The sequence below is a fragment of the Corvus kubaryi genome, unplaced genomic scaffold (genome assembly GCF_017639235.1).
Source record: "Corvus kubaryi isolate FWS band 111438036 unplaced genomic scaffold, C.kubaryi_AGA036_p1.0 65359, whole genome shotgun sequence".
Lineage (NCBI taxonomy): Eukaryota > Metazoa > Chordata > Aves > Passeriformes > Corvidae > Corvus > Corvus kubaryi.
Window position 1 is genome coordinate 1 of NW_024581940.1, and position 19,423 is coordinate 19,423.

At 40.9% G+C, this 19,423-nt stretch overlaps 1 protein-coding gene across 1 annotated transcript; it reads right to left on the minus strand.

Annotated features, from left to right (window-relative positions):
• Positions 1 to 91: 91 nt before the first annotated feature.
• LOC121673335 (NXPE family member 3-like) lies at positions 92 to 16,297 on the minus strand. The gene is made up of 6 exons (XM_042046556.1): positions 16,203 to 16,297; positions 15,048 to 15,097; positions 12,940 to 13,152; positions 5,073 to 5,833; positions 3,357 to 3,430; positions 92 to 372 (listed from the first exon to the last, which is right to left on the minus strand). The coding sequence occupies exons 3-6, from the start codon at positions 13,030 to 13,032 to the stop codon at positions 92 to 94; spliced, it is 1,209 nt and encodes a 402-aa protein (XP_041902490.1). The 5' UTR covers positions 13,033 to 13,152; positions 15,048 to 15,097; positions 16,203 to 16,297.
• Positions 16,298 to 19,423: the final 3,126 nt, after the last annotated feature.

A 19,423-nucleotide genomic window follows, 5' to 3' on the forward strand; every position in this document is an offset into this window, starting at 1 on the left:
GTGTCTGCTCAAACATTTGACTAACTGTCACGGCTTCTGATGAGGTTTTGTCTTTCCTCTTCCTTTGTTTTGTCCCTGTCACTTAGTAAAATCAGCTGTGTGTCTGAGATGTGAGAAATAAAGCTTTGCAAAGGTCTTTAAGGACAAAGCCAAAAAAAAAATTACCTGGAACAAAAGTTGTCAGATATTCAAACCACTGCCTTATTGTAGAGTCTCCAAACAAGTGGATTACTTTTCCTTGTAAGCACTCAGTTATATCATCTGATTTGTTAAAATTATGGATCCAGTGTGTTCTGGACCTCCACTGGTCTTCATAATAATAACCAGAAGGGGAAGCTGTGGGATCTTCAGCTCTGTCCATACTGCTCGAATCTGGAAGAGAAAAATCCCTTGAAATTAACATGCAACAAAAGCAGCCTCCATAATCTTCTTGGACAAATAGTCAGTGACTGCTGACAAGAGCTGGGTGGCCGAATACAGCCTAATTTGATTTAAATTAAACAGTATCTCTACCGCTAATGTAAAAAAGTATCTGACGCCTTTCACCCTGAGCTAGAAGTGCTCAATGGTGGGTGTTAGTCCAGGCAGAGAGGAGTGGAGGCAGGGAGACCAGCGGAGCATCTTCCCCGTCCCGGCGCGGATCCCAGCGCGGCGGCTCCGTGCCGCAGGGCACTGCTGCCCTCCAGCGCCCGGCCTGCGCACGGCAGCGCTGCTCGGCGGGGACACCGACCCCACGGGACAACCCGGTAACACTCAGGGAAACATCCAAAAAACCCAAGACGAACCCACCAAAAACCCCAAACAAGCCCGCAAAAAACTCCTCCTGTGGAAGAGTGAAGTCTGAACCATAAGGCCTCCAAACCCCAAAAATGCCAGAATTAAAGCTACGACCAAAAACGTTATATGTGCCATTTGACTATGATAATTATGAGAGTCTCTAATTCCATGGATTTTATACTTTCTCTCTGCTATCTAGCCCCCTCCCCATTTACTGCCTGAGGAGCAACTACACACCAGGGAAGCTCTGTTCCATAGGATGCCTTTTTAACTTGCAGAAGTTGAGCGATACCTTTCAAACAAAGGTATCAGGATTACAGGAGATTACAGGAAGATAAACTGCAATTTCCTGGTTATGTCAGCCAAATATTGCCATATTTCTCTTAGTAAGCAGAGTGATATCAAACTTCCCTGAGGTTGTTTCAAGTTCCTCCTTTGCCACTTGTATATTCAAATACCTCAGCTGAACAAGCAGGGAGATCTTCCCCAGCACAAACACCAGCTGCATGGAGCAGACACTTCCAGCTGTTTAAACAATTCTACTCACCTTGGTGTGGAGACTGCTAAGAGCAGTCCATGCCCTGTCATAACTTACAGCTGTTTGATAAAGCACACATTGCCATGGCCAAAATCATGCCAGGCACTGTTCTAATGATGTAAAAGTACAAGCACTGGAATTCCAGGGCCCAAAAGCATCCTCTGATAGATGCTTCATTATAACACAGATAGAGCCAACCATAAACATCTTTCCTAACAAGCATTTTTTATTGCTCTTTTTCTATTCAATATCCTCTGCATGTTGCATTAGTAGATGTTAACCTTAGAGGTTAGAGGATGTTAACCTCCTTAGACCTCACAGGCACACTGTAAAAAACAAACTACTATTATGTTTACATAACACAAATAATATAATCACAATTACCACAGAAAAAAGCCATCAGAAAATTTTATCTCTGGATGATTCTTTAAATCTGACAGCAGAGACAATGAAGGAAGAAAAAAAATCCCAACTAATAATGTAGACTCATCCAATATTTATATACAGGAATCCCACAGAGAAAGGGAAAAAAAAGCCTTCACATGGTCATGCAGTTAAAGACTAATTCATAATGTGAATTCACAACTTGAGTTTGTTTGATTCTAAGGTTTGATGTAAAAGCAATCCCATTTTTTACCTTTTAAATGGACGCTTTGTCTACACATACACATATATATATGTAACAATGGTACTAAACCAACTTTTGGGTGCCCCACAGTAAATCAGCATTTCAAGTCTGTGCATAGTGTTGTACCAGTTTTGGCCCAGAATTCAGAAATTCAGCAAGCCTTTACTTTGAGATTCTATAAAAGAGAGTAAAAGCTCCAATCTGAAGTTATAAACCAAGCATAGAAATAAAAACTTGTATTTCAGAAACTTTAAAACTTGATTTACATTTACAACCCCACAAAAAAACATGTACAAAAAGAACAACAGCAGAACAATGAGTTTGTGTGTACCATCAATCCTAGCAAATCCCCACATTCACAAGCATCATACCAAAGAGTTCAGTTTATTTATTCAGAGACTGCGGTACATGGAAGGAATTTCCCTGAGGAAATGTGCTATTCCTATCAACCATTTTTAACCCAGCATTAATCCTCAGGACATGTAGGCAGGTTTTGATCATTCATAGCTCCTGGAAGAAGGGTGACAATCAAATTTTGAATTTGCAGCCGTTTCTGTCAGGAAATATACAAGATTGAAAAAGCAGCAAAAACACATCACCTAAAGGACCTAGAGAAAGAAAAGGGGCAGGAGGTAAAATGCTGCTAACCTAGTAGCAGAACTGTAAAACTTAAAGCAAGAAATGCTTTAAGTTGCTTTCTGTTCAGACTATTAGTCAGGTCAGTAACTCTACCTTAAAAGTCTCCTATAACCTTATGAAAAAAAATATTAAAACTTTTCATTTAAGAAATAATTCTCTGTGTATCACATTTTGTGCAGACTTTTTAGAAGCATAAAGAGCTTGCATTTGGATATGAATGAGATAAAACCTCTAAGTTTATTTTAGTACAGACTGTCTTTGCTCTGTTCTTAGAAAGGCACAGAATAATTAAGTTCTGGTCCAGAACTGTAGGTTCTGACATCCTGTGGTAACACAAATTATAGTAATACCTGAATGCAAGTTATCAAAATCTGTTAGACAACATCCTTAACAAAGAAAGAAATTTAGAAACACCACACAGCTGTTTTCATTAGATTGAGAGTTTGGTAAGCAGTTACTCTAAGACATTTTAGTGTGAGTAAATGCTAGGGGAAAAAGAAGACATTTTTGGCAAGAGAACAAACTTCACTCTTCTTTTGATTTACTTTTGCTAAAAATTCCATTTATGTATGTAATTTTAGAAAAAAATATTCATTATTTCTGAACTTGTATTACAGTTAACACCCAAAAGCCTTCATTGTCTCAGTGCAAATCTGATGTTGATTTTTACGCCATACTAAGAAAACAAATGAATTGTTATTATTTGATGCCTGTTTTCCTTTCTATAAATTTAATTATGAATTACAAACAAGAATCTTTTGCAGCTCACTTTACCTGTAAATGCCTTGGGCTTTACAATGACTGAATCAGGTCCACTGGAGAGTATCGGCCTTTTGATATTCACGTCACTTGAACAAAAAATGAACACAGCAACAGTTGTAAAATTTACTGTAAAATTCAAAGGTAATATTAATCTCATTTTTTTTCTTAATCCACTTCAAATAAGCACACAGTACTATGAATTTTTTACTCTAAGTTTAGCCTACTTCCTATAGCTGAATTCATTCCACATTAACTTCCTCAAGACCACCATCACTATTCCGAATCCAAATTCAAAATTTCATGGCACTGACACAACTCTTGTGCACACTTGCACCGACACAAATCTCAATAAAGCCATCAAGCAATCAGAGGTGTGCAAGAAGCTTTCGGGGATTAGCCACAAAGATGTTCCCAGATTGCAGAACATGTGGTGACAAACCAAGGGTACGTGGCAGCAGCAACAGCTCCCAGCTCATTAATACTAAGCTCTTGTTCTGTCTTTTGCTACTGTTTTGAAGAGAATCCTTGTCTATTTATTTTTTTCCACCATTTAAGAAATAAATTATTTGGAATTTCTGTAAGCCCCTTTGGTAAAGGATTTCAGAGCTGAATGAAACAAATAAACAATCAAAACAAAACCAAGAAAAAGACCTTTCCCATTCCCATATGGAAACATCACCAATAAATATAAGCTACATTTTACAGGTGAACTACCAGAGACACAGAAAGCCAAAAAGACCCACTTACAAAATTGATAAGGAAGAGCCAAAATAAATTACACTGGTGCTTACTTTTATTCCTGGTCTTGGTTATAACCATGCACACATGCTTTCCTAATTAAACTATTTGGAGCCGCTACTCCAAAATTTCCCCAATTTAGGCCTCAAGTGAACATACTGCCAAAAGACTTTCCTTCAACACATTTGTTGGAGAGCAAGGCAGTAGCCTACAACTACAACTCTGAAACTACACAGTAACTAACTTTATCTAAATTCAGCTGTGCCATTTCATACAGAAGCAGTTCCGTCACACCTACCCATACACTAAGAGATGGTTTGAGTTTTTTTAAAATGCTGAATGCAGACATAAAATATGACTGTGAAACTAATTTCGTTTGACACTTGAAATAGCATGCACAGATCATTTCCACTTGCATGGGTATTGCTCAGCAATTTGTTCTACCAGGTGTTTTCTTTATGACTGACTTAAAACTGTTTCTAAGATTTGAAAGTCATACTGAGCAACAAGGAACACATTGCATCACATTTAAGATGACTTTTAATGAGGACAAAATCAGTTGGTAATTTCTGTAAAAATAAGCCTAAAACACAGGCCCTTTTTAGGTAGTTTAGATTTGGCCAAAAATACTTCTCAAAGCATTGTTATTGATATTGCAAGTGTAGGTATGGAAACAGAAAAGAAGAAAACAGTCCCCCAAACCACCACGAGATTTAGACAGCATGCTCTTGTAAAATTCAGTAGGGTTGAATTCAAAGCACAGAAAGAGAACTACATGCCAAGTTTCTTTAAGATTGCTGTCTAAGATTCTTGCACAGCTGAATGGAGGGGAACAGACTATTCAACAACTAACATCAAACACCTGGTCCTGCAGATACACTCCTCCTCTAAGGCAATGTGTCATATTTAAGCAACAGGCTAAAGTTTGTACAAAAAAAACCCAAACAAAACAACTTGACTGAGTATATATAAATTCAACAACATACAAACCTTTGGAAAAAGAGGCTTTCCTCTTGTGTCAGAAGACCTTTCAGATATCCACCTTTGGCATGGCTGATTCGGCTGGCACAGGACAGCTTTCGAGGCTTGTAACAGAACCATGGCTCACCCGTGTAGAGATCTGTGAAGTTACAGACTGGGAGACCTCCAGGCAAGCAAACGTTGCACTCTGTAGTTTCTGAATACCTCCCAGACTTGAAAGAGCTTTTGAAATAGACTCTGTCCGGCCTTTCCTCTCGTAAACGCAGGAGGACTTGGACTGCTTCACTCGGATGGACAAGTGACACAGAAACTTTGACCTCTCCTGGCCAAAGCAAGGTAAAGAAGACTTTGTAAAGGCCATTATGGCAATCTACAATCCTTCCTGCTGCTCCAGCTTTCAGCACAGGAGAGTGAATTCGTGCCTGTAAATAGTCTCCACCATACTGCTTGGGTTTTCCTTGGAAATCCTTCATACGAACGAGTACCTCTAACTGGTCACCCACCTTGAAGAACCTGCTGGGTGTCACAATCACAAAGTCACTGTGTGTGGGATCAGTGCTTTGTGCAAAGGCGATTTTGCCATCAGGGGGCTTTGGCCACTGTATTGCAGCAAGCAACGATTCCTCCTCCGCTTGTTCCCTTTTGGACAAGATCTGCTGCGCGTACCCACAGTAAGGCTTCCTGGTAGTTTTGGTTGTCTGTGACAGAGAATGCTGGACATTGTTTTCTGTTATCCAATTCGATCCTGAAACTGTGTCATCATCCAGGTGCTGGGGAGAAAAAGATTACCTGAAGCTGTGCTATGAAATGAAACACAGTGAATAATGGATGCTTTGTCAGCAAATGATCCCAAGAACTGGGCTTTGCTTTACACAGCTTTGAAGCTGACCAAATGAAGCAACTTCACTAGAAGACTCAAATCTATTACTTTGATCATGGGATTTCTAAGGAAACAGGTGGGCAACCTGTGGTTACCCTGCTTTGGCAAACAAGCATTTAAATAGATCGCATCCAATGTATAGCAGTATTTCAGCTACCAGTATATTCTCTAAATATCAGCCATGTGAAAAAAAAGGTTGGATGATTAAGTTGTAACTCGTGTTTTATTTTCTTCTGCGGTAACATTTTAGCCTTGGAGCACCATGAGGTCTGACAGCTGCCCAATGCAATGCAAGGAAATAGGGTTTCTTTGAGATGCTGCGCTGCCGATGAAGCCGAGGCACCCCCTGCACACGCCTTCCAGAGAAGTCTGCTGCATGTAGCAGCTGCAGTCATTTATCTGGTCACACTCACACCACTTCTTGGCTAATTATCTGAAATGCATGTTTCCCTGTAATGTGCACATTGAAAGAAATAAAAGAACAAAAGCCCAAGCCTTCTGGGACAATGAATTCATGAGCCAGTTGGCAAGTAGAATAGTGTAGGACAAGCTAGGACTAAACAGGCAAAAAACCTGTTTGTTTATTTATAAGATTTTAAAATCTATATACAGCTGCTTCTAGCACCAAACGAAAAGCAAGCAAAGAATCCCCTAATCCACACAAGAGTTTAAAAATGAAAATAGTTAAATACAATGCTAGACTAAGAGAGGGGGCTTCTGCTGCAACTTGACATCAGTGTCCAAAACTGTATTTTCATGCAAATGACTGCAGATACCACCTTCTTTATGACATCACATAATTTTGCAGGTTTGTATCAGGACAATTTTAAAAATAGCACAGCCTAAGACTCCAGAGCTACCCATGAGACTTCTCATCAGCAAATCCAAACATACCCTTCAAATACACACAAACTCAGCAGTTAATGAGCAATTAATTATCAGGTATATATAGTAGAACTTATCCATACTTCTATTTCATAAAGAAGGAAAATTGTTTTTCAAACAAAGATTAAAATTATACCATTCACATAGCATCAGATGATATAGTAGTTTAGATTTGAAAGATTGCTAAAAAATTCAAACTACATTATTTTAAATCTTTTAAAATATCATTGTACTTACCAATACCCCAGTGTTTCCCATTTACTTCCTCCATAACTAACTGCTCATCAATATACTAAAAGTCACAGCACTCATATTAAAGCCTTACTCATTGTTATATACCTTTTTTAGTCCATGGAAATATCACCAGTGTATTAAAATCATTTGAACCACCCTGAGATTCAACATATTTTTTAGAAGAGAGGTAAACCTGACAAGCAATAGAAACAGATAGGCTTTTGAAGTCTGTAACATAAGAAGCTGGTTTTGATCAGCTTAAGAGTAAGAGGATGAGTACATTAGGATGTAGGATGGATACACAAAATCTTCTTTGTTTGATATCCAAATTAACTATAAAACTTGAAACTGTGAATTGCTACATTGTAGCTCTAAAATGTAAATTGACACATACCCATCTATACACCAGATGTTAACATCACAATAGAAGCTTTTGCTTCTGTTTTATATTCCCACCCAGGTTTTAATAAATTTTCCCTGAAGGCCATCTGAGATAATTCATAATTATTTTTGTTTTCCATCACAGCAAGCAAATCTGCAGATGTATGCCACACATTATTTTTATAAATCCAGTAAATTTGAGCCAAAGCTGAGAGTGAAACTCAGGCACAGTTCTACTTTAAATCTTGCCTACATGCATTCTTGAATTAAGCTAAGTTTCTATTTTTGGATACCTTCACAACTTCTTCCCTTCACTTGCTCATGCATATATATATATATATATACATATATATATATATACACACAGAGACAATACTGTATGGAAATATTTTTAAAAGTTAGCTATATATTTTGATGCATCCAATAAGCTGGTAACAATGTCTCAGCAAAAATATTTAAGCATTTTCCTAAAGGGGGGTGGAAAGGGAGAATATGTATGTATGATTAATTGCTGTTTTCAGTGTAAGTTCCCAAGAGAAAGTTTCTATTTTTCAGTTGGTTCTTCAATGGTTGGTACTTCAGGCTGGGGGACATGGGAAAAAGAAACCCTTTCAAATTAAGAAGAGAAATGGCTATCTAAGACAGCTTAAAGACTGACATATCCCTATTTTTAATCTTCCATAAATTTCCTCTGGGTTTTTAACCCAGTCTTTCTGTCAGAGATGTAGAAGATGCCATTTCTGGCCTAGCTAGGCTTTCTGAAGTCTTTCCAGGGGCATACCTATATCCTTCAGTGGGAAAGGGTGCAGAGAACACACAAACCAACAAACTCATTCAGAAAACAGAACGTGGTTCAATGTCTCCAAGTCAGTCCAGCTACACAGATTTTTAGCAGAGCACAAGGCCAAAGCTCTTCACTTGTATGCAGCTGATAACAAGGACAAGCACTGCTACTTCAACATCTCCAGGTTATGACCCATTAAACAGAACAGATCATACCACAAATATTTCCTCAAACTCTCTTCAAAGAGCCTGAGGGGGAAGCTCCATGAAGGTAAAAGCAGAGCTTCTTCAACATCCTGAAGGACCATTCTTTCTCCAACATCCTTGTGCATCCTTACAGCCCTCTCTCAAGCCCAACCAGGACCATTTTGTTGCAGAACTGTAAGCTTATGTGTCAAAATAAGCTACACCATGTATGCTACTCACAGGAGAAAATATTGCAGAGATTACCTTTGCCAGGAGAGGCAGAAAAAGCTCCAGAGTCAATTAATATACCAAAGATCCTTGACTGGAATAGAAAAGCTTTCCAAACCATCTTCCTTTCTTAAGTGTTTCCCAGGCTCAGCTCCAAACAAGTACTTAAGTCTCCTCCCCCTATGGATAGGCAAGGCCTGCCCTGAGGCAAATAATTAACTTAGTTTGTCCACACTGTTTCCTACTCTCTCCTGGCATTTCCAAATCTCTCTGGCTCCTCTGTGTTGTCATACTGAAACTGTGCAGAACTGAGGGCTTTCTGCTGTAGTTAGTAGCCAAAACTAAATAAAATTCCTTTATAAAAACAGATAAAGAGGATTTCTCAAGAGTGCTCTTCCTTTATGAAACAGATTCTTTTACTGTTCATTACAGGCTCCATGTTGGATAACACCTGCTTTGCTTATTTCCAGGTATGCTCCATTCAAGGTGTCATGTATTTTAAGTGCAATTTCCAAGGGACTTTACTTATTTGTCTGTTGGGTTTGAGGGGTTTTTGTTTGTGTAGGAAGAGTTTGTTTGATTTTTTCTCTTTTGTGGTTTTTTTTTTCTATCATTACTTTTTTTTAATTCCCTGCATTTTCAAGCTAGACAGAACCCAAATGTGACCACAAAGTAATTTAATGGATGTCTGCCAAGTAACACAGGCAGGACAGAAGGGATTACATGTCAATAAAGCACAAATAAATCCACTAGCAGTTCCTGCATTAGAGATGTCATAAAAAGGAAAAAAGGAAGCTGTATTTTTAAGATAACTGATGGAAATTTCAGCCCATCTCCTCAGCTTTTGGCATTCTCACTGCCAACCAAGCAAAAATTAGATATAACATACAGATCAACCCAGGCAATAATGCTCTCAAAGATATTCTAGAAGGAGTCACAGAGTACTTGGGTAGATCTGCAATGAACACCTGTCCTCAGTTAAACACCATAATGTAGGTAGCTGATGGAAATTGTTGCTGAAAAGGTGGAACTCCATCTCAAAGCCCAGTATCTTCCACCAACTGTTAACTCCTGCCTTGGCCTGGTACATTCCAAAGAGCTGCTGCAAACCTGCCTAAGTCACTGTCACTAGAGCAGGAAATAACACAGGAGATTCCGAGGCAACAGGCATGGTGGGGAAATAAAAGTTCCAGCAGACAACATCTGAAACTGAACAAATACCAATTCCTGAAAGGTCAGTCATCTTATTTTCAGTGATTTTACACTCCAAGTACTTTATTTGTTGTCTAAGACAGATATGAAATCAGTTCTCTATCATTACCATCTCACAGCACTGAGAGGCTGCTGAACTACTCTAAGTGTCAAAGCCAATCCTCAAAAGCCATCACCTGTCAGTCAAATGTTCCAGAAATAATTGGAATAAGATAAAGTTATCTTTTGTAGGCACCTGCAATTTAGCAGCAAGAAATAAAAACTTTGTTACACAGTTATTTTGTTCAGTTTCAGCTGTCTGATTTCATACATCATCCTGGCAAGAAACTTCCCCTCTCCCCATACACTCTCTCTTCTAGGTGCTTTTAAATAAAACAGTGCTCACAACCAATCCTGAAGTGGTTCTGTCACTCTAAAGGCCACTGGTACAAATACACAAACTCTCCTGTATCCTGAAGGCATGATGTTTAGGCAACATCCCAATACTTCACAAAAAATTATTGTACATTTTATCTGTCTGGCTATGTTCACAGAAAAAAAAATATAATAAAATAAAAACACATTTCTTCTGGTACTACATGATCAACTATGTGACCTCAAGGGAGTAGTTATTCCATACTAAAAAGCAAAGTAAATAATAGGAGCTGGGTATCAAATGTTTTGTGGACAGCTTGTTTGTTTGTTTGGGGTTTTTTTAAACACAAGGTAAGGAAAATAAAATTCTGACATGGATAGGGCTGCTGAGAGGGTATCATTAATAGCTTAAGAAATTAAGAGGAAATATTCCAGCATGAAAAAGTATAAAACCCTAAAGCAAAAAAAGAAGGGAGACTAGGTGGGGGGTAGCTGACAATTGCCTTAGATTTGAGCTTTAGCCAACCAGGTTGGGTGATTTGGGGATGAGAAGTATGTCTGATGCATTTACAAACATGTTCTCAACAGTAACCAACGATAAGCTCTCCTTCCAGAGCCTGAACAGATTTGGTTACAGATATTCTGTGAAAGCTTTGAAAGATTTTTTTCTGGCTTTGATCTCTGACTGAAAAGAATCAGCCTAAATGCCTATACTAGACTGCCTGGGAAACTGAGCCAAGACAGAGACAAATACAGGAGCAGGTCCATTCAGAAAAGTCAAGACAACAGAAGAGGTTAGAGTTGCATGTTACAGCGTAAAGATTTACCAGCAACACAATACTTAACTGAGTTTAGAATAGCAGATATGTAAAGGGCAACAAAGCCACAAAGACACTTATCATGGACAGTGGCACGGAAAAGCACAGAGCGAGCACCCAACCTGCATTTTCCATTTCACTCTCAAAGCACTGCCAGAGCCCTTTTCTTTAAGAAAAGTAATCTTCAAATGAAAAGAAAACAGTTTAAGATTCTAAATATCAGCAGTCCTCAGGCAACATCCTAGGTCAAAAACCAAAACAAAATAAAACCACAGAAAGAAAAAACAAGAGCTACCTCCCATGTAACACAAAATGGATCATGCTAACTTGAACCAAAAATCCATCAAACAGTATTTTGATTGCCAATAGTTTCCAACAGCAGAGATGTGGGAAAAGAAAAGAGACCAAATATGTTGTGCTATTTCCTCCTGTAGACTTAACACAGTTTCTAGCACTTTATGGTTTAGACTTCTTAAACACTAGGGTAGACCTCTTTAAGATCTAGTCTCTGGTAATGGATTTTTCTTCTGTGCATTCATCCAGATTTTTTTAATATATGCTTTTAGTAACTACAAAGTCTTACTGCAAGGACTTCTGCAGCTTTTCTGCAATCCATGAAAGAACATCCCTGCTTCCTTTAAAATCAGCATCTGCAGTTTTTATTTAATGTGTCCACTAGTACTGGAATAGGTAATGAATGTTCATTCTTCAGTTATTGATCCTGAGTCACTTGTGATTTTAGACTTCTCAAACATTTTCCTTACCCTTATGTGATCCTCTTCCAATTCAACTGTATTTTTTGTGGGGTGAGGGGGTTTTACAGCCCCTCTTTTGGATCATTTCATTTGGGCATCACTAGCCAGGAGGCAGGAAGATTCTGCAAGCATCATATACACAACTTAGAAGCATAAAGCAATTACTGACTGGCTCCCATGCACAAAGGACAGCTATAATTTAAGGAGCTGTTAGGCTAAGAATTACAATGTTCATCCACCAAATGCAGAGCACTGGAATGCCCGGCCAGGCAGGCAGCCAATGGGCAGGGCCAGCCTCCAGGGCTCCCAAAGACAGATCCTCATCTGCCTTGACTTTAATCTGGGGTTACTGACTAAGCAGTTTCAAAGTACCTCTGCACTAAAGTGATAAGTAAAATGAAGAAATATGCAAGACAGACATAGCAGAGGGAAAAAGGGAAAGGCAAATAAAAATTGCATCAGTACAGGCCGGAGATGAACAAGCCAGCTAACAGCTCTGCAGGGATTCCAGGAGACAGCAAACTCACCATGTGTCAGCAGCACAGCATTGTGGCAAGAAATTAACAAGATCCTAATCAGCTGATTGAGCAAAGTTATAGTTCTCCTCAACCTGACCATGGTGAAGTCAGACCTAGAACATTGTGTCTGGTTTTTTGACAACCCACACCAGAGTAAAACTGGCAAGACCAATTAAGAACCCCTGAGATGATTAGGGAACTGGAATGACTCTAAGGGAACCAAACCTTCTTTTTTTAAATCTGGAGAAGACTGCAGTCTTTCACAACCTACAGGGGAGTTACAGAGGAACTAAAGTACACTCCAACAGGATAAGAGGCAACTTCCTGTTACACATAAGGCACATATTCTTCCCTGTAAGAGGGATGCAGCTTTGCAACAGACTGCCGGGGTAGGTTGTGAAATCTGAGTGTCCTTGAATATTGTCAAAAGTGAAAATACCCTGTTGCAATCCAAGCTAACCCTGACGTCAGTCCTTTGGAGAAGGTGCTGGATTAAATACCTCCAGACATCCCTTTCACTATGAATTTTCTGTGATTCCAATTTATGCCTAAATGCTGTCAGTCAGGTACAACCCTAACCTTACATACAAAAGTTAATAATGTTGCTCAAGCCATCTTGGAGAAGAAACAGGCTCTACTTACCTCTAACTGAAAAAAATTATGGACCAGCACCACAACAGCCAGCACTGCCATAAGCAGGCAGAAGAGCTGCAGTCTGAATGAGTCACGCCACATGGTCCAGTCGAGTCTTTCCCTCCCATGTTAGACGTTGCCATGACTTCCATTCACCACAAACATGAATGTCATTTCGTCTCAGCAAAGCACAAGAGAATTCAGTTAACTTCCACTTCATTCCTGCAAGTGCATTTGCAAAAACTGTATTAAGTCCCCAAAATGTTACCAGAACTGAAGTCAAGTTTTACACTGAAAGCTTACAAATGGTGGGAGTTTGCAGGGCAATAACTAGTACAACAGAACTGTCAACAGAGATTCATTTTGTGGAACTCATCTGAGCAGCATTATCTGTCACATTACATAATTCTCTTGGACATGTCAGAGCAAACCCTTATCATAAAGCTGGTGTCACCCCTAGTTGATACCAAAAAAAAGGCAAAAGAAGAGTGCAAGATTTCAGTCTGGCAATCAAAAAAACCAAAACAAATCACCACTACCCTCTTTATCTGCTATACGACATCACCACCATCCAGACATCACCAGACTGAGACTTATAGCAGAAACTTGTGGGTTTAGACATCTCCCATTTACCTGTTTACACATTCCAGTAAGTTGTTATTAAAGACTAAGTCTGAAACAAGTTTGGATAAGCAAGGTAAAAGATATTTCCTCCAGTTTTCTGCTTGGGAAGAGGGGAAAAATAAATCAACTGTAGCATTAAAGAGGAGATATCTAAGAGACTTGAAAGCACCAAAATTTAACTTCACGCATCACCTGTAACATTACATTACATCTTCCCTCTTTTGCTGTTTTATCATTCCTTTTACCTCAGGTACTCATACGCAGCTCTAAAAATTTTTAAAAAATAAACTTCTGGGTGTGTTTGGGTTTTGTGTTTCTGGGGTTTTTTTAATCTAATAATAGTATTGTCTTTCATAAATTTTAACTTCCATAAAATATTATTCCTTTAAGGTTGCTTGACAGCCGATCTGCTATAAAATCACAGACTTAACACCACTGATTCAGTTTCCACAACTTAATGCTTGCTCAGAATGACTCTTAAACCTTCCTTTCTTTCTGAGGAGGACAATTTTGATGCAGTCATTTTGCAAGCAAAAAGGGTACTGTTCATGCAGAAGCTCTAAACTTGGAAACAGAAAACAGATGGCAAGGAGAGACAGTCAAAAGACACCAATCTCTCCAAACCTAGTATTCTCAAAGCAGCATTACTCATACAACCATCCACCAAGTGCAACAACATAATCAAATGATTATATAAACTTTGTATAACTTTCTATAAATAGTATAACTGAGAATTTATACTATTAAGATAGTATAAATACATAGTACATATAATCTTAAGACTATATGAAAAATGCTGTGTAAAATTAAATGAAGCGTAATGATACATTAAATATAAAAATTAATTAAATTATTTATCAAACGAATATAGGCTAGAAAACTGAAATACATTACCATTATAACCAGGACAGCCTCAAAATAGGCCACACATCAAATTGCTTTACAAGGATTATAGAGATTATAGCTTCAAATTGAGAATTATAGAGATTGTATTTCTGACCAATGAACAAGCATTGAAAGAGCAGGACATCCATTAAAGTGAAAGTATCAAAATGCCACAAAAATGCAGCTTTGTTGGAACAGTTCTGCACTAATATGAAATTTGCATAAAACAGCAGCTTGGGTCCTAAATTGACAATAAATATACCTAAATACATGAAAATGCTATTTTAAGGACATATCTACCCATTTGAGGAAGAGCGAAAAACAGAATTTTCACTTGTGTTGCTGAGAATTCTTTCCGACACTGAAAATTAATAGAATGTTATTTCAGATGCCTAAAAAGGCCACAAACACTATTCCATGTGTTTTTATTCAAAACTTTCCATCTGTAAATCTCACAAGTCCTAAAACATTTAAATGTACAGGTTTAGAGCTTTCTTTATGCTAAAGGCATAACACACTGCCAGTTTCATCAGCCCTGAACAACTGATCCCGTTCATTTCTTGTATAAGGAAAGCCTGTAAGTACACCAAAAAGCCTTAGGTTCTTACCCTACTCCTGAAATGTTCTCTGAAGCCATCCACATGAAAGGCCAGATAACCTTGGAAACAATAAATTAAAAAAATAAATTTATCTATAGAAACACACACAAATATTTTTTTTATAAAATTCATACCTTGGTGGTCTGCTTACAGTGGCACAAAATAAAATGGCAGTTATGACTTTTTACTTGTAAAATTACTTTTGTTTCTACAATAAACCAGGGATTTTGTTAAAGTATTTGATTATTTTAAACTTCAATGCTATGCCTTTGAATTCTCTGCTATTTACTGCTAAGTATTACTTCTCTCAGCTTTGTTCCATGTTATCACAAGCCCCATTTTGCCCAAGGTTAAAAACAAAAACCGATGTAATGACATTTTTATGAACACATCATTAAATTATGCCTCATGCTCCATTACGGGACTGTGGGTTTGGGTTTTTTTCAAGTGTCCGTTACTGTCAGCCCCCCATCCCCACAGCTCTCTAAGCCAGCAGCGATACACAAGCAGGTGTGAGTGCAACCGCTCCAAATTTTGTCCTGCAAATCGCAAAGGCAGAGGAGCCGCTATCTCTGGCGATGCCCAAACCATGTCACTGGGGCACAGGGGCTCGAGGCTTGATGCTCCCGTGGCTGCCAGCACGGAAAATCAGATTTGCTGCTGTTTTTTGCAGATTCCGCCCTGCTCCCCAGGGCGCGGGGCGCTGGCAGTCCCCCAGCCCGACGACGTTCCGGGGCCAGCGCCGCAGCCCCCGCGGCGGCCCCGGCCGAGGAACACGGGACCGGACACGCACCCACGAGCCAGGGACGGGGACAGCAAGCAGGAAGCACCGCTGCCGGCAATGCAAACCGCACAGCTCTCTTTTATTGCTTCAAAGGTACTTTTTAGGGTGCCGCGGGGTGGGCATCCCCGAGGAGCGGCAAAAGGCAGCTTCAGCATCTGCGAGGAGCGGCACAAGGCAGCCCCTGGATCGGCAGGAAGCCGCGCTGAAATCCGAGCGGAGCGGGCAGGGCGGCCCTGCGGGCGGATGGCACCCGCCAACCCCGGGACCCCGCACCCGCCTCCCGCCCCGGGCCTCCCTCAGCGGCCCCGGCCCCGCCGCCGCCCCGCGTTCCACCCGCTCCCCGGCAAGCCGCGCAGGCCGCGCCGCCCGCGCCCCCTCACCGCAGCCCCCGGCGCTCCCCCGGGCCAGGCGGCGGCCTCGCCCCCGGCCCGGAGGCGCTCGCTGTAAATGCACGGCTCCCGCCGCCCCTCCTTCCTCCCCGCCCCCCACACAGCGGCGGCGGCCGCCGCGCCTCCTCCCGCCCCGCCCCGATACCGGCTCTGTTCCCGCGGCCGCTGCCGCAGCCTCTGTGCTGGCAAGGGGCAGTGAAAACAGACGCAAACCCCAACAAAAACATCGCTGTAATTTTTGAGCCACCGCCGGTGAAGCCAAGGAAAGCAGGATGTGGAGAGGGTGGCGCGGAGGTGGGCACTGTGGCCCGGGTGGCATTACCGTGGGTCCGCAGGCGCAGCCCCGGCCAAGAGAGAAGGCTCTGACGCGATCCATCGTAGCTCAAACGCTGTCGAGCCTGGAGGCGCACGGAGCAGGGGGCAGGAGAGGCGGCCTTTTGGACAGGGAGAAGGTTGTGAAAGGGGAGCCTGGCCACGGAGCAGCTGCAGGGACTGAGCGGGGGGAGCCGGCACGGCCCAGCACAGCAGCACCGGGCAAACGCAGCTGCATTGAAGGCAGGACTTAAGATGCTTTGTGAGAACATGCGTGCAGTCAGTGCTGAGCTTTGCGCCCTGCACGAGAGCCGGGTGGCACTTTCAATCGGCAGGACATCTGTAATTTGCTTTGTAAACACTTGTAAACTGCATAAGTTTGGGAATGCCAAAACACCTGCCAGCAGTTCTTTGGATGAGTACAGCTTAAGGTCTTGAGCTTATTTTTACTAAGTATGTGGGTTGCTTAAAACCAGAAATAAGACAGAGCAGCTGAAATATTCTTGTGAACACAATATTTTAGCCAATATTAACATAAACATTAATTGCCTACTCTTGTCTTCTGCCCCCACCCCCATCAACCACAGCTATTTTGAAGAAGTGACCTTACCTCTATTTTTCTCTTCCTTTCTGCATCTTACAACAGTGGTTACCTGATAGAGATAGAAAGCAAAAATCTCAACAGACACCAGCTTTTATTTGTACTATACGCTGTAGGTCAAGAATTGAAAGCCATCTGGCTGTATAAGAAGAATACATTGAAAAGAAAGTATTTTGAAAGATAATTGATACTGATTTTTTTTTCATCTCAATATACAAAGTCTGTCAGTGCTATAGCAATCTCATTTCTCTTCACTCATCCTTCATAAGCCATGCAGTGCATCAAATTCCCCTACAAACTCTCCAGCTCAAAGTGCAACCTAAGGCAAAATTATCTAATTAGTGTGTCAAATGCCAAGCATTATCCCATCTCTTAATATATCTGGAGTGATGTTGGGAGTTGAAGGCGTGGAAGGTGATAACAGTGAGAAAATCTGTCTCATCTAAGGAAATAGGTACTGCTAGGCTATCTTCTGCCATATTTTACATTTCACCACCCCTCAGGGATGGGAAAGGATCCCCACGCTACTTTTCTCTATAAATTCTTCAGTTATCATTGTAGTTAGTCTTGATGAAGGCCTAATAATGAATCAAATATGCCTTTCTAATCTCTAACATGGTAAGCCCTTTTGCACAAAGAGGCCAGAAACCAATTACTCATTGTTTGCCCCCATGCTCTATACAAAGCACCATGTAAAAGGCTCTTTGGCTATGAGTTGAGTGTCAATGACATTGGTGAGGTCTCTTCTACCTCATGACCATGCAATATCTAAATGTCATTAGTCCCAAAAGAACTACAGCTTCAGCAGCTGTCGCTCACCTTACATCCCTCCTTGTTTATTACACCAGAAGCACTTGGCAATTATTTTGAGATGAGTACAGAAAGCTAGATAATGAGAAAGAATCAGCCTTTCCTTATTTCTTTTTCCAGAATTACATGCAGTAAGATGAAGTTTTGCTAGGCCCTTGGCCCCATTGCCCTTCTCTCCCTTACCTGCAAAGAATAATCAATATGACACAGTATATTTGAAAATGCGTATGGGACTACTGAACCCATTCTTGATTATAGGCAAGTGTTGGGGAATGTTTTGGTTTGCTCCCTGAGCAACTGTAACATGCTTTTGTGCTGAAGTATGATGAGGTTTAACAAACAATGCATTGGACAGTCTGCAAAGAGCACAACAGACACTGTTCCCTTTCTATAGACATCTTGATCGTCTCCTTTTGCTACATTACCCTCATATCACTTCTCCAATCCTTTTTCACTTCCACAGTCATCTGGGTCTTGTCCTTCTGCAGTCCTTAGAAAAGCAAATTTCACTCTCATCTTGCCCACACGTTTGCCATGTGCCTTGGTTTCAGGCACAGCAACAATTAAGGTCTATTTAAGTGGTGGAAAAAGTCTTTAGCTGGCCTGGTGCCACCCAGATGGCTTTCACGCCATCCAATGCTTGTAAAGGAATAACGCTTTTGTCAGAAGAATTCTCTTCCAGCTTCCTCAAGTCCTTTTCCAAAAGGTTACAGAAAAGCTTACCTTCAGGCACCATCAGCCTTTCCACAAACCCACCTCAATGAGCTGTGCTGCATTCCCACTCCAGAGGCAAGTTCCCATTTCTTCCAGGTGGCTCTGTTCCTCTTTGGGCCTAAGAGAAACTCTTCCTGGTCTCCCTTTCCATTTCTCCACCAGACAATGGACATGGCCACAGCCATCTCAGCCAAAGGCTGCCCAGAGTAGATCCTGCCCATTTAACACTGACCCTGCTACACCAAAGGAAGGAAAGCATCAGGCAGCTAGGAATATGAGAAAGCAGGCGAGAAAGGTAGCTTACCTGTGCTACAGGTAAAATAATACCTATTTCATACGCTTAAAAATTTCAGTATGTGTGAGTAAAACCAAAGAATCAGAGACCAAAAGGAAAGCAAATCTGCTATAAAAGTTCTGAGCTTGGGAATGAACAAGCTGCAATGAGAAGAAGACAAGTGGATGAACTCCATCCTGGAGAGCTCAGCAGTACAAGACAGCTGGAGAGCCAGTGTTGAAAACGTGGGCTCCAATACCACATGCATTTGCCCTAAACTTCAGGTTGAAGGGGCTGTAGGAAATACTGATGGGAAGAAGAAAAGTGAGTTCTGCTTGAAACTGAGAGTTTCCCAGTGTGTCCTGTTTCTCCCCAGGTCCCACAGACTCTAAGACATAAGCAGTGATAACCTGCTCAGCACATCTTCCATGCACTTCCCACACCAGAAAACACGCTGCAAATGCTCAGGGGACCAGATGACTTCAGCTGGTGTAACAACAG